This window comes from Zingiber officinale, chromosome 9A (genome assembly GCF_018446385.1).
Source record: "Zingiber officinale cultivar Zhangliang chromosome 9A, Zo_v1.1, whole genome shotgun sequence".
Lineage (NCBI taxonomy): Eukaryota > Viridiplantae > Streptophyta > Magnoliopsida > Zingiberales > Zingiberaceae > Zingiber > Zingiber officinale.
In genome coordinates, this window is record NC_056002.1 from 75,779,064 (window position 1) to 75,792,843 (window position 13,780).

General features: G+C 42.8%; 1 protein-coding gene across 1 annotated transcript; it reads right to left on the reverse strand.

Moving 5' to 3' along the window:
* Positions 1-214: 214 nt before the first annotated feature.
* On the reverse strand, positions 215-697 carry LOC122019278 (skin secretory protein xP2-like). Its single transcript, XM_042576762.1, has 2 exons — positions 459-697; positions 215-398 (listed from the first exon to the last, which is right to left on the reverse strand). Exons 1-2 carry the CDS (start codon positions 695-697, stop codon positions 215-217), a joined length of 423 nt encoding a protein of 140 aa, XP_042432696.1.
* Between the last annotated feature and the right edge of the window lie 13,083 nt (positions 698-13,780).

The window sequence follows — 13,780 nt, forward strand, 5'->3', positions numbered from 1 at the left end:
CTATTAGCAATAACAGCCCTGATTATGAGGGCGTCATCGTGGGGCAGCTCTAACCCCTCCAAGTCTTGGGGCCCGAAGCTGAGGACTGGACCAGATGCCTGCTCATAGCTGCATCCCACGGCCACCACATATAGTCGCCGGCTATGTGCTTTACGAGCCCGGCCTGAGTCCCCGTCAGTGGGCCCTCCTGAGATCATAACGATCTCTCGCACAGCTACGTTGCCCCGATTATCAAGTTCTCCGGCTTCTCTTCGGTCTTCGCCGGAGCCAGCTTGGCTAGATGGCCAGCTAGGTCGGGCAGGGCCTGCCGAGCCCGTCCAGCTGCAGCCCATTCTTCCTCCATCCTCTGTATTTGAGGCGCCAGCGCCGGGGGAGGCAAGCCTTGCTCCGCAGCTCGCCTGGAATCCCAGGCGAATTGGAAGCAGTTGCTAAGATCGTGCGTCCTGGACCGATGATACGTGCAATATGGTGCCCCCCTTGGTCCAGGCCTGGGCGCTTGTATGGCGGCGACTCGCGGAGCTGGTCTGGCTCCCGGCGCGGGCTGGGGGGCAGGCCTTGGCTGAATGCGCTGGAAGGGCTGGGGCGGCTGGGGTGCTCTTCTTTCAGGTCGGTTGCCTGATGCCATCGTCTTCTCGGCTTTCTGCCTGGCGGCCTGCGCTTCCTCCACTTTGATGTAGCACGAAGCTTTCTCCACCATGTCGTCAAAACTCCGGGCGGGGTTTTTGATGAGATGTCTGAAGAATTCCCCTTCTCGCAATCCGTGGGAGAAGGCGCTCATCAGTATCTCAGAGGTGGTAGAGGGGACGTCGTTGGCTACCTGACTGAATCGATTGATGTAGATTCGTAGGGGCTCGGTTGACTCCTGCTTGAGAGCAAAAAGACAATGGTCGGTTTTCTGGTACTTACGACTGCTGGCGAAACGACGTAGGAAGGCCGTTTTGAAGTCCCTGAAGTGACTGATGGATTATGGGGGCAATCCATCGAACCACTTTTGCGCCGATCCAGACAGAGTGTGTAGGAAGACTCGGCATTTGACGGCATCGCTATATTGGTACAATATAGCCGCGTTTTTGAACTTTCTCAGATGATCTTCTGGGTCCTTGCTCCCATCGTATTCTCCAATGTTTGGGGCTCGGTAACCCCTCGGCAGGTTTTCTTTTAAGATCTGGGCAGAGAAAGGTACCTTATCGTCAGGATCTTCGGGCAGATCTTCAGCCAGGATCACGGCCTTCCCCTTTACTGAATCCCGAGGCGGGTGTAGAGAGCTTTCCGCCACTGAGGCTGGCGGCTCCTCCTTCTTTGGACTACGCCCACGAGGCCCGGCCCGCTGGTAATCGCGATGGGGCTCTCGAAATGAAGCACGCGGGAGTTCTTCTGGCTGCTTCCTCTTCGAGCTTCTATCGAAAGCGGGAGCTAATTCTTTGGATACCTCGGGGGCTAGGCGAGGTCGTGAAACAGTGCCTTGTCTTTCGGAGGTGGCCTGCTTCCTAACCTCCTTGAAGAGCTCGTACTCCCCCGCAGTCATAGTTACGTTGATCCTCCGACTAGAGCTTCGACCGGAGTCCTCCATCTTCACGCTCCGGAACAGGTTCTTGTGTTTCCCACAGACGGCGCCAAATTTGATCCCGTCCGGAGGCTGAGTCGGACAGAGGCCGGTCGTGGTGGACTGGGCGTTGACAGAAAGTCGCGGGCGATGCAGGCTCCCCACGGGTGGCTGACGCCGCTACAGTACCCTGCGCACACTCAGACGATCCCCCCCTCTCCACGTTAGAGACCGAGACCCAGGGAAAAAGTCCCCGGATCAGGCCCTCCGACGCTCAAGTCAGGTCCTTTTTCCCCAGAAAGAACAGAGATAAGCCAAAGGAAAAATAGTTGTGGAAAAAAGGTGACGAGAAAATGTGTGCGCGTACCTGCGTACGAGGGATTTCTCCCCTTTTATGCATCCTCCTGCTAGAACCTGCCCTCCTGTTAGAAAATGTTAGACACCTCGCTTTGTCCGCTAGTCCTCGACACCTGTCGCGCTCCTATTTGCTGTGAGAGCATCTTTCTGTTTAGGAACCTCCGCCTTCGCGCTTGGGTTTTGTCCTGTAGTGAGAGACAGTTGTCAGGCTACTACTGGTTATGAGGGCATCTTTTCGTTTCAGGAACCTTCGCCTTCGCCCGCATCGTTGGTATGTAATGATTACCCCTGATGGCCCGTTGAGATTCTCCGCTCCCGTATTACCTAGCTCCTCCGCTTCATGGTGTCCTCGCACCAGCCTGCGCCTGTGGTTCGCCTTTCCAGGCTTCCAACTCGCAGACCTGTAGCCCTAACTGTTTAGACATAGCTACGCTGATCTCCATCCTGCATCCTGCGCTTTATACTTCCTGGCCCTCAACCGCAGGTCTGTAGCTCGGGTTGCTTCCGCTCAGCTCTGCCAACCCTGACCCATTGGCCTATACTTCCAATTCTTGGCTTCTGCTTAGCTCTGCCGATACCAACCTACATCCTGCAGTTTGTACTTCCTGGTCCTCTACTGCAGGTCTGTAGCTCGGGCTGGCCCTGCTCAGCTCTGCTGATCCTGACCCATTGGCCTATACTTCCAATTCTTGGCTTCTGCTTAGCTCTGCCGATACCAACCTGCATCCTGCACTTTGTACTTCCTGGCCCTCTACTGCAGGTCTATAGCTCGGGCTGGCCCTGCTCAGCTCTACTGATCCTGACCCATTGGCCTATACTTCCAATTCTTGGCTTCTGCTTAGCTCTGCCGATACCAACTTGCATCCTGCACTTTGTACTTCCTGGCCCTCTACTGTAGGTCTGTAACTCAGGTTGGCCCTGCTTAGCTCTGCTGATCCTGACATGTCTCCGCCTGGTTATGCCGATGCTGAGCCCTGACTGCCCTGTTAACTTGCCTTTTCGAGCGCCAGTAAGCCATGACTATTGACCGCCACCTCCTCGTGACTTTTGACCGTCACGCGGCCTTGACTCTTCTCTTGGGCCCCTCCGATACCAACCGTATCACTTGATATGCCATGCTACCTTATGATGATGCTATGATTTATGGTATGCCATGATTAGATATGATTATGTTATATTTCATGCTATGCTTGATATGCCATGCTACCTTATGATGATGCTATGATATGCCATGATTAGATATGATTATGTTATGTATCATGCTTTGCTTTAAGAGATGATGTGCCATGATTAGATATGATTTTGTTATGTTGCATGATATGCTTAAAGAGTATGATATGTTATGCCATGACTAGTTGAGATCATGTTATGTTGAGATATTCTTTGATCATGTGACGATTTTCGATTTTAGTGAGTAGGAAAGGAACTTACTGAGCCATGAGTGCTCACAGCTTACTTTCCTTGTACCACAGATAAAGGAAAAAGCTGGATGTGCTAAAGGAGTAGCAGGAGAGGCAAGGAGATGTGTGTGGCTATGGCTAGGCAACCAAATAAGAACTTGCTTTAAGAACTTTTAAGAATTACGCTTTGGTTTCATAAATTGTAGTACTAAATGGGTGACTAGATGTTATGTTTCTATTTATCTTGTTATCATGTTATGGAAACCATATTAGTGTAGTTTGGGTATGCAAACAAAAGAAAAGTTTTATTAATCTTAGAAAAATTATTTTAAGTCTTCCGCTGTAATATGTACGTAGAGTATCGTAGCCCCGCCCCTTAGGGTTAGCAGGGAGGGCGGGCATTATAGGTTGGTATCAGAGCCAAAGTTTTTGCCAGCTCACTACACACACATCAAGCCTCCGACCTGCCGCTCCAAGTAAGAATGTTTATGCTTAATTTTATATGCTCATGCTTATTTTCTTGTGTTATATTATTTGCTTGATTTATTCTTTAAATTTCTTATATTGCTTACGCTTAACGATTTATGCTTTATTTTCTTTGCTATATTGCTTATGCTTTATTTCCATATGTCATATTGTTGTCACTCTACTTCTTACATTTCTTTATGTTGTTTATGCTTTAGCTTCATGTTTTACTTGCTTATGTTTGATGCTTTATTCCATGCTTTTAGTTCTAATTTAGATTAGGATTACATATTGGTAGATTAGGAATAATACCAGAACAAATGATAGAAACAAAACAGTACGTTAGATGGGCTAAAAACGATAACCACTTACACTAGTCTGTTTGTCCTTATTTAGATAAACATGGTTAGGACACGCAATGCCCGAACCGGAGGGACAGTGACTCCACCAGACCTAACGCAGGTAGTCGCAAATCTCCAGCATCAGATTGCCAAGCAACAGCAGCTGATCACTACCTTAATGGGTCAGCAAGGCAACCCAGTTACCCCACCGGTGAATGCACTACAGCCGCGCCAATGCCCCCGGCAGCCCCTACTCCGATGGTCCGACAAGAGGCCTATCTAATTCAGTGGCAAAGGCTTAAGCCGGAAGCATTCTCGGGAAACTATGAACCATGAGATGCACAAGCCTGGCTCAAGACCGTGGAAAATATAATGGAACTATTTGATTGGCCTGAACACGAGAAGGTCAAATGCGCGTCGTTCTGTCTTACCGGAGATGCCCGGATGTGGTGGGACAGAGTGAAGGCGAAAAGACAAATAAACCAAATGCAGTGGACAGATTTTGAGACAGATTTCTTAGAGGAATTTTTCCATATGCAAGTGACAAACAAGCACTATGACGAGTTCACTGAGTTCCGGCAAGGTGATCTATCAGTTAACGAAGCCGTCAAGAGCTTCAATCGCCTAGCCCGATTATGCCCAGAACTGATCCGTACTGAAAAAGAAAGGGTCCGGTTAATGTTAAAGATGCTCCGACCCGAGATAGCTCTGAACGTAGCCGGCGGAGTTAATAGACCGCAGACTGCAGAGGAGCTAGTCAGCAGTGCCCTGATTACCGAGCACTATCAGGAAGCAATGAACAAGGGCAAGAACCAAGCACTGACCGGAGGACAAAAATCGCACAATACCAGAACTGACTGGAAGGGAAACTCAGGTGAAAAGAGGAAACAGTGGAATAAAACAAAAGGTGGTCCGGCCAATAAGCAGACCAAGTACCCTCAGTGTGCCACATGTGGGAAGATGCATTCTGGAATATGTCTTCTGAGCACCAGAAAGTGCTATAACTGCGAAAAGGAAGGTCATTTGGTAAGAAATTGCCCTACTCAGCCTCAGGCACCACCTCCGCAGGACTTTCAGAACAGGAGTGCCCCCGCACAGCTTCACCAGATGCATGCTACCATAGAAGGGACTTCAATCAGCCAAGGAAGATTGGAGGCCCCTCCCACTATGATGAATGCCAGAGTCTACTCTCTTACCAAGGAAGACGTGGCGAATGCCTCTACTGTCGTCACAGGTCAGCTACTTATTTACAATCAGTATGCCGTAGTATTATTTGATACCAGGGCAACACACTCGTTCGTCTCAACACCTTTTATGAAGAAGCTAGACATACCACTCCGAACTCTAGAGGACATTTTCTTAACAACCTTACCATCCGGGGAGATTATGCCATCGGACCATATGCTGCAAGCAGTACTTATTCGGATCGCAAACAGAGAACTCTACTGCAATCTGATAGTACTTGATATGCAGGATTATGACATAATTTTGGGCATGGATTTCCTTATCAAGTACGGCGCTTCAATCGAGTGCCGTAGAAGAAAAGTGATTTTCCGACCCGAGAACGAGCCAGAGTTTGAATTTTTCGGGGAATCAAAAGGAACGGAGAAGTTATTGTCATCTATTAAAGCACAAAGGATGTTAGATAAAGGATGTATGGGGTTTCTAGCACACGTGGTTGATACCAATCAAGTCAAAGACCCGAAGTTAGAAGATGTCAGAGTAGTATGCCATTATCCAAAAGTATTTCCTGATGAACTACCAGGGTTGGCCCCTGACAGAGAGATAGAATTCGGAATCGAATTGATTCCTGGTACTCAGTCGATTTCAAAAGCACCTTATCGTATGGCTCCGGCTGAATTAAAGGAGCTTCAGGAACAGTTATCAGAATTACTTGACAAGGGACTTATTCGCCCTAGTCACTCTCCATGGGGAGCTCCAGTGCTGTTCGTGAAGAAGAAGGATGGGTCTATGTGAATGTGTATAGACTACCGAGCGCTGAATAATGTGACGATCAAGAACCGGTACCCACTCCCACGAATCGATGACCTGTTCGATCAACTGAAGGGTGCGACCATTTTCTCAACGATAGATCTACGGTCCGGTTATCATCAAGTGAAGGTGAAACCAGATGATATACCAAAAACAGCATTTCGAACCCGATATGGACACTATGAGTTCATAGTTATGCCTTTCGGAGTAACCAATGCTCCTGCAGTATTTATGGACCTGATGAATCGAGTATTTACGGCATATCTTGATAAATTTGTAATCGTCTTTATTGACGATATACTTATCTACTCGAGAACCCCAGAAGAACATGCTGAACACCTGAATACTGTGCTACAAATCCTTTAAGAGAAACAACTATATGCCAAATTCTCCAAATGTGAGTTTTGGCTTGACCGGGTAATATTCCTAGGACATGTTATCTCCAAAGATGGAGTTATGGTGGATCCAAGTACAATCGAAGCTGTAAATAACTGGAACAGACCAAGGAATGTCAGCGAAGTCAGGAGTTTTCTCGGACTAGCAGGCTATTACAAGAAATTCGTAGAGAATTTCTCCAAAATTGCAGCCCCTATGACAGCCCTCACCAAGAAAAATATAAAGTATGAATGGACAGAAGCTTGCGAGAAAAGTTTTGCGGAATTAAAAAGAAGACTAACCAGTGCTCCGATTCTTACTCTTCCGGAAACCCACAGAGGCTTCGATATGTACAGCGATGCTTCCATCACAGGACTTGGAGTTGTACTCATGCAAGATGGCAAAGTCATTGCCTACGCTTCTAGACAACTTAAAGAGCATGAGAAGAATTACCCCATTCACGACTTAGAACTAGCAGCCGTGGTCTTCGCTCTCAAAATATGGAGACATTATTTATATGGAGCTCAGTGTAAGATTTATACCGACCATCAGAGTCTAAAATATTTCTTCACGCAAAAAGACCTGAATATGAGGCAACGCCGATGGCTCGAGCTAGTTAAAGATTACGACTGCGAGATTCTTTATCACCCAGGAAAGGCGAACAAAGTAGCTGATGCACTCAGCCGGAAATTCAATGCCACCTGATGTAACGATATAAAAGTTTGAGGATGAACTTTTTATGAGGTACTGGGTACTGTAACACCCACTAAGCTTTTAAGATAAATAAGAGAATGATGAATTTTATCTTAGAAAAATAATAAGAAGTGAGTTGAAGCAAAAAAGAAATAAAGTGAAATAAAAAGAAAAGGAGGTCAAGGATTGAACCTTGAACCTCTTATACTATAATAGATAGAATTAATTAGTAGAAACCAATTGGGATAGAGAGAAGATATTGATAGAAAGGAAAGGGAATGCATGATAAAGATAGGAGTAAAGATCTAAGAAGAGAAAGCAAGAAAAGAGCAAGAGAAAGGCAATTTGCCTTCCTCCCTTCCTCTCTCTTTTCCCTCTCTTGCCGTGACCTTAAATGAAGAATGAAGGGGATACATTCCCCCTTGTTTCATCATGAATGATGAGAATAAATTAGAAAATAAAATAAATAAAAGAAAATAGAAAAAAAGGCTAAGAGAGAAGGAAAGCAAAAACCAAGTTTGCTACCTCTTCCCCCTTAACATAAAAGAGAATATGTAAAGGGAAAATTCTATTTTCTCTCATTTTTCTCATTCTCCCTCTCCCTCACTGAAACCTCAGTCCCCTCTCCTCCATCTTCGGCCCCAAGCCAAGGTTTTCTCCTAAGAAAGCCTAAGATACAAGGAGGACTTAGCAAGGGAATCAAGGGAAGGGAACAAGAAGAAGAGGCTACTTCTTCCATCATCACACCTTAGATCCACAAGTGAAAAGGATGTAAGCTTCCCCTCACCTGTGGTACAAGGATTTTTATATGATTTTTGGATTTTATGAGGATTAGAAAACCTAGAAAAGAATTTAAGAAAATTCGGCCAAAGAAGAGTTTTTCAAATCTAGGAAGGTTTAAACAAGTCCTCACTTCATGATATTTTTCTATGCTATGTAGGAAGGTTTTTCCTTCATGTTTTTATACCTATATGATGCTTGATCAGAGGAGTACCTAACCCTAGAATATCGGCCAAAAATATTTTCAAAAGGTTGGAGAAATCATTGTTTGACCAAACTAGTACAAGATTTCCCCCATGAACTACTAAGGGTCTTTTATTGGTTTTCTTGCTTGAAAGTTACTTGGAACCAAAAGAAATCCACTCATATGTTTCGGACAAGAAAAGGGCTTAGGGTTAGGAAGACCTTTAAATTTAAGTAACCATGTTTGTATGATAGAATATAGAGTTCTCTTAAAGAATTGCATGTTGAATATTGCTAGAAATTCATGAACTCTTATTTTAGATTTTCGGCCATGATAAGATGGATAGCTTAGAAAAGCTTAAACAAAATTTTAACATGCTCAAGACCTCTGTAATATTATGATATGGAAGTTGTTTGATGCTCTTATGCTTAATTAGAGTATAGAAAAATTTAGTTACATGATATATGACATGTAAGATCACAAGGGTCCTAGCTTGTTTATGAACCAACTTTGTATATGATGTTCTTAGTAATTTTTACCATGAAACTTACTTAGGTTTCCATGCTTTAGGCCACTTAAAACCTAGTTTAGGGATTGGTAGGTTTTGGCCATGAGGAAAAATAAAATAAAAAGGGAAAGAAACCTAGGAAGCCTAAGACACAATTCACATGTATGTTTATTATGCTTGTCTTTATATATGCTATGAAACTTGTAAGACTTCTTATGCTTTTAGGCTATTTTGAAGCAAGTTTATACACTGATGAGTCTCGGCCAAGTAGGGTTTAAAAGACCTAGAAGCCTTAGAATTGAAACCAATGGTGTTAAAAATGCTTCTTATGGAAATATGATAATATGTTGATTGTGTCACATGCTTGTATAATTTTTCCATGACCTAAATGGACCAATATATGTTTCGTCCATGAAGGGATAGATGCCCTAGAAACCCTAGAACAAAAATTAAATATGCTTATGTCACTCTACATGAAATATGATAGGTAGAAAACCAAAGTTCTCATGCTATATGTTATTTAGAGACTTAAATGAGGTTAGGGTAAGTTTCGGCCATACCTATTGTACGATGTCTTATTATGAATTTATACATGATGTTAGTTCAAGTTCACATGCTTGTATACTTGTTTTTGGGCCTAAAGAATACTTGTTAAAAGTTTGGCCATGACATATGTTAAGGGCTTGAAGAACTTAGTAACTAGCTCGAATGTGCTTACTATGTCACTTGGAAAAAAATGCTATAAATATGGTTTAAGGTTTCCATGCTTTCATGACATTTGAGACCTTGTTTCACATCTGATAGGGTTCGGCCACATGAGTTTAGGGACTTGGAAAACTTAGAAACCAAGTTAATCATGCTTATAATACTTCCTATGAAATTGATGTGATGATAATTTAGGTTCCACATGCTTGGAAGCTGTTTTTACCTAAATTGAGATCTAAGGGGGTTCGGCCATGATAAGAACCCAAGGGATTAGGAAGCTTAGAACCCAAGTTAACTATGTTACCATGTTTCTTATGTTAGTATAATCACATGATACACCCTTATGCTTAAACATGTATGCTTGTGAATTATACTTTCCATGATATGCTATGTGGATAGAAATATACATGCTTTGATGATATGTGATGTGCTTAGAATATGCATGCTTTCATGATATGCTATGTGGTTAAATTATGCATGCTTGATGATATGCTTTATGCTTAAGATATGCATGTTTTTGTGATCTATGCCTAAGTGATGCATAATATTATGATATGATGTATGCCTAAGTGATGCATATCTTTATGACATGATGTATGCCTAAGTGATGCATACTTTTTATGATATGATGTATGCCTAAGTGATGCATACTTTTATGACATAATGTATGCCTAAGTGAAGCATACTTATATGATATGCTATGTGACTAAATGATGCATTTTTATACATGCTACTTTACTTTGTAAGGATTGTACCAAGGGTGGACTCCTAATCAGTCCCTAGGCCTTGGCTGTGGGATCCGGGCTAGTAAAAATAAAGGGATGGGCTCCTTAGTACGCCCCTAGGCCTTGATGTGTGATCCTGGCTAGTAAGGGATGGGCTCCTTAGTACGCCCCTAGGTCTATGGCTGTGTGATCCTGACCTAGTTCCTAGTATGATTCAAGATTTGCTACCTTGGATATACTTAGGACGCGCGCATCTATGTTATCTATGTATGGTACAAGCCGGGGCCCTGAATATGTTGATATTACGTTCAAGTATATATGTAAGAAGAAATGGTTTTAAAGATCATGAGACATACACATGTTTTTCGGATACATGTTTTCAAAATCATATTGCATATACCTTATGATCATGTTGTGATGATGCTATGATTTATGATATGCCATGATTAGATATGATTATGTTATATTTCATGCTATGCTTGATATGCCATGCTACCTTATGATGATGCTATGATTTTTGATATGCCATGATTAGATATGATTATGTTATATTTCATGCTATGCTTGATATGCCATGCTACCTTATGATGATGATATGATATGCCATGATTAGATATGATTATGTTATGTTTCATGCTATGCTCTAAGAGATGATGTGCCATGATTAGATATGATTTTGTTATGTTGCATGATATGCTTAAAGAGTATGATATGTTATGCCATGACTAGTTGAGATCATGTTATGTTGAGATATTCTTTGATCATGTGATGATTTTCGGTTTTAGTGAGTAGGAAAGGAACTTACTGAGCCATGAGTGCTCACAGCTTACTTTCCTTGTTCCACAGAAAAAGGAAAAAGCTGGATGTGCTAAAGGAGCAGCAGGAGAGGCAAGGAGATGTGTGTGGCTGTGGCTAGGCAACCAAATAAGAACCTCCTTTAAGAACTTTTAAGAATTACGCTTTGGTTTCATAAATTGTAGTACTAAATGGGTGACTTGATGTTATGTTTCTATTTATCTTGTTTTCATGTTATGGAAACCATATTAGTGTAGTTCGGGTATGCAAACAAAAGAAAAGTATCATTAATCTAAGAAAAATTATTTTAAGTCTTCCGCTTTAATATGTACGTAGAGTATCGTAGCCCCGTCCCTTAGGGTTAGCAGGGAGGGCGGGCGTTACACTTTAGAAGTTAAATTAGGAATCGCAGACAGAACTTAACATCATTGATTCCAAATTTAACTTATTTGTTCTTAATGGTTTAGATTTGAATCGCAAGCGGAACTTAACACTATTGATTCAAATCTACCTAAGTTATTAATTCCATAAATATTTATTTCCAAAATTGGCTTCCAAGACTGCATGGCGAGGCACATGGCCTTCTTGGATATGGGAGCAACCACCACCGCCTAGGCAAAGCCTTTTAAGGAAAGCTAATATTTATTTCCTTAAATAATTCTAGGTTAACCAAAAAGAACAATCGAATCATAATTTCGAAAAAGAAGAAAACACAAAATCGAAAAATAAATTCGATAAACTAGATCTAATTGCCTCTTGTATTTAGAATTCATACAAAGAAAAATAACTAGTATGGTGCGGAAGAAAAATACTAGTTATACCTTCTCTTTGTAGGCTAACAACCTCAAGATCTTCTGCCGTATTCCTCGCCTCGTGTCACGCCCCGTGGGAGTCTCTGTCCGAAGAAATTTCGGCAGCATCTCCCCTGTACGGCGGACAATCTGAAACATTTCTACAAGCACTATATACCTCAGCCACATGCGGCTGGAATAATAACAATAAAAGAAAACAAACACCACGCAGTTAATATCAAATTCAGCCTCTGGCTGACACAACCACGCAGTTAAAAATAAAGCAGCCCACTCGGCTGTACCAAAACCAAAACACAAAACTGCTAACCGGCTAGGCTTACACAACCAATAACAAATACAAAACACCACATAACAACATCAACCCTCCAAAAATAAAACCAGAGTACATAGCTAAACAAACTGATAGATAAAACAAGCAAAACATACGTGAAACCGATAAGTCTTCTGATGTGACGTGGGGACCACCAGACAGGATGCTCCAAGCGACACCATAAATAACCTGGTACCTGAAAAGATAGTGTCAACGGGGGTGAGTTCAACAACTCAGCGAATACCAATGGACATGAGTAGTAAGATATATCTAACAGCAATAAACATGGAATACAGCTTCCTAATCATATATAGGGAATATGCAAAACTGAAAGGTAACTGAGGAAGCTGTACTCACCAGGAACTCCTATCCAGACAAAAAGGGTCGTCAAAACGAAAGTGTCAATAATCCTGTATGCAGGTCAAAAGTATGCATCCAACCAAAATGCAGCAACTAAATGCAGCAAACACAATCATAAGAATATAAATGCATCAATGCATATGATGCTAATGATGCGTCCTGGTCACCCCTGACGCCAGTCAGTCATCTCACACTCAAATGGTGAGACTGAGTGGGTAGGGCTGTGACAACCGTGCACTCTGTCGTCACTGCTCCTGATGAGTGACCGAGTGGACGGGATGCTGTCGGAGTACTCCTGTCCTGTGACCCCAATCATAAATGGGGGAGCTCAATGCTCTCAACTCCCGGTACACGATGACGGGAAGGTATCTCTGCCGGCTACCACGCTGAGTCACCTGACCAACGGAGCCAAACAGAGTCCACCGTCTGCCGGCTACTACGCTGCTACACTAAATGCCAGCGGAGCCAAACAGAGCGGAACTGACTGCCGGCTACCTCGCTGGGTCATGTGACCAACGGAGCCAAACAGCTTAACCGCCACACACCTGCCTGATATACCACTAAACCATGAGTGGGGGTGTGTGCAGTACATGTAACTGGCGATGGGCTCAACCATAGTGGAGCCGACAATCGCACAGCATGCAATCATGATACATGTCACTATGCATAAAAAAAACTGATCAACATAACCATATCCATATATACAAAATGGGTACTGTAAAAGCGATGGTCACATACCAAAATCTATAGTACACAGGTCAGATAGAATATCAAAAACCTATGTCCTGAACATAATAAGTATGGAATAACCTGATCAGCATAGAAAAATCCATATATACATAATATGGGTACCACAAGATCAGTAGGTCAATCCACGGATCTAGGGCATACAGGTCCTCTATGGTATAGCAACCTAGATCCTAACATATCCCCTTCCATAACATGTGTACCAACAATATGCACATATCAAGAATCAAGGTCTAGGTACACGAATCATATATGATATACAAATAGAGGTACACAATCCAGTCATGGCATAAAACCTAAGTATCAGATAATCTCGATACACATGACTGAAACCAAAAGTCCAGAACCTAGTCCTAACCTCAGTAAAATATGGTATGTCACTTATTCTAGATACTAAGATACTCATGGTAATACAGTACTCATGGCAATAAATCACATGATATAAGCACGGATACGTCACAGGCGATAAACCTAACATGCTATGGATATCAAACAGTGACATACCAAAGACAAACATGTTCATTGCTTGTAGTTATAAAATACTATGCATATCCAAAGACATTATCATAAAAGATAAGTCAAGAGGTACCCGCCTCCAATAAGAGGATCGTATCCGGTCCAATTCGATGTCAAGATGCTCGACTCGCGTCAAAGTCCTGTAATACATGGTATACCGATTTAGCTAATT

What these genes read in the sequence shown, in the direction of transcription:
- LOC122019278 (XM_042576762.1), bottom strand. Translation starts at nt 697, where the DNA reads ATGGTGGAGAAAGCTTCGTGCTACATCAAAGTGGAGGAAGCGCAGGCC. An exon ending in AGGGGGGCACCATATTGCAC is followed by an intron (nt 399 to 458) that starts GTATCATCGGTC and finishes CTGGGATTCCAG; the next exon opens with GCGAGCTGCGGAGCAAGGCT.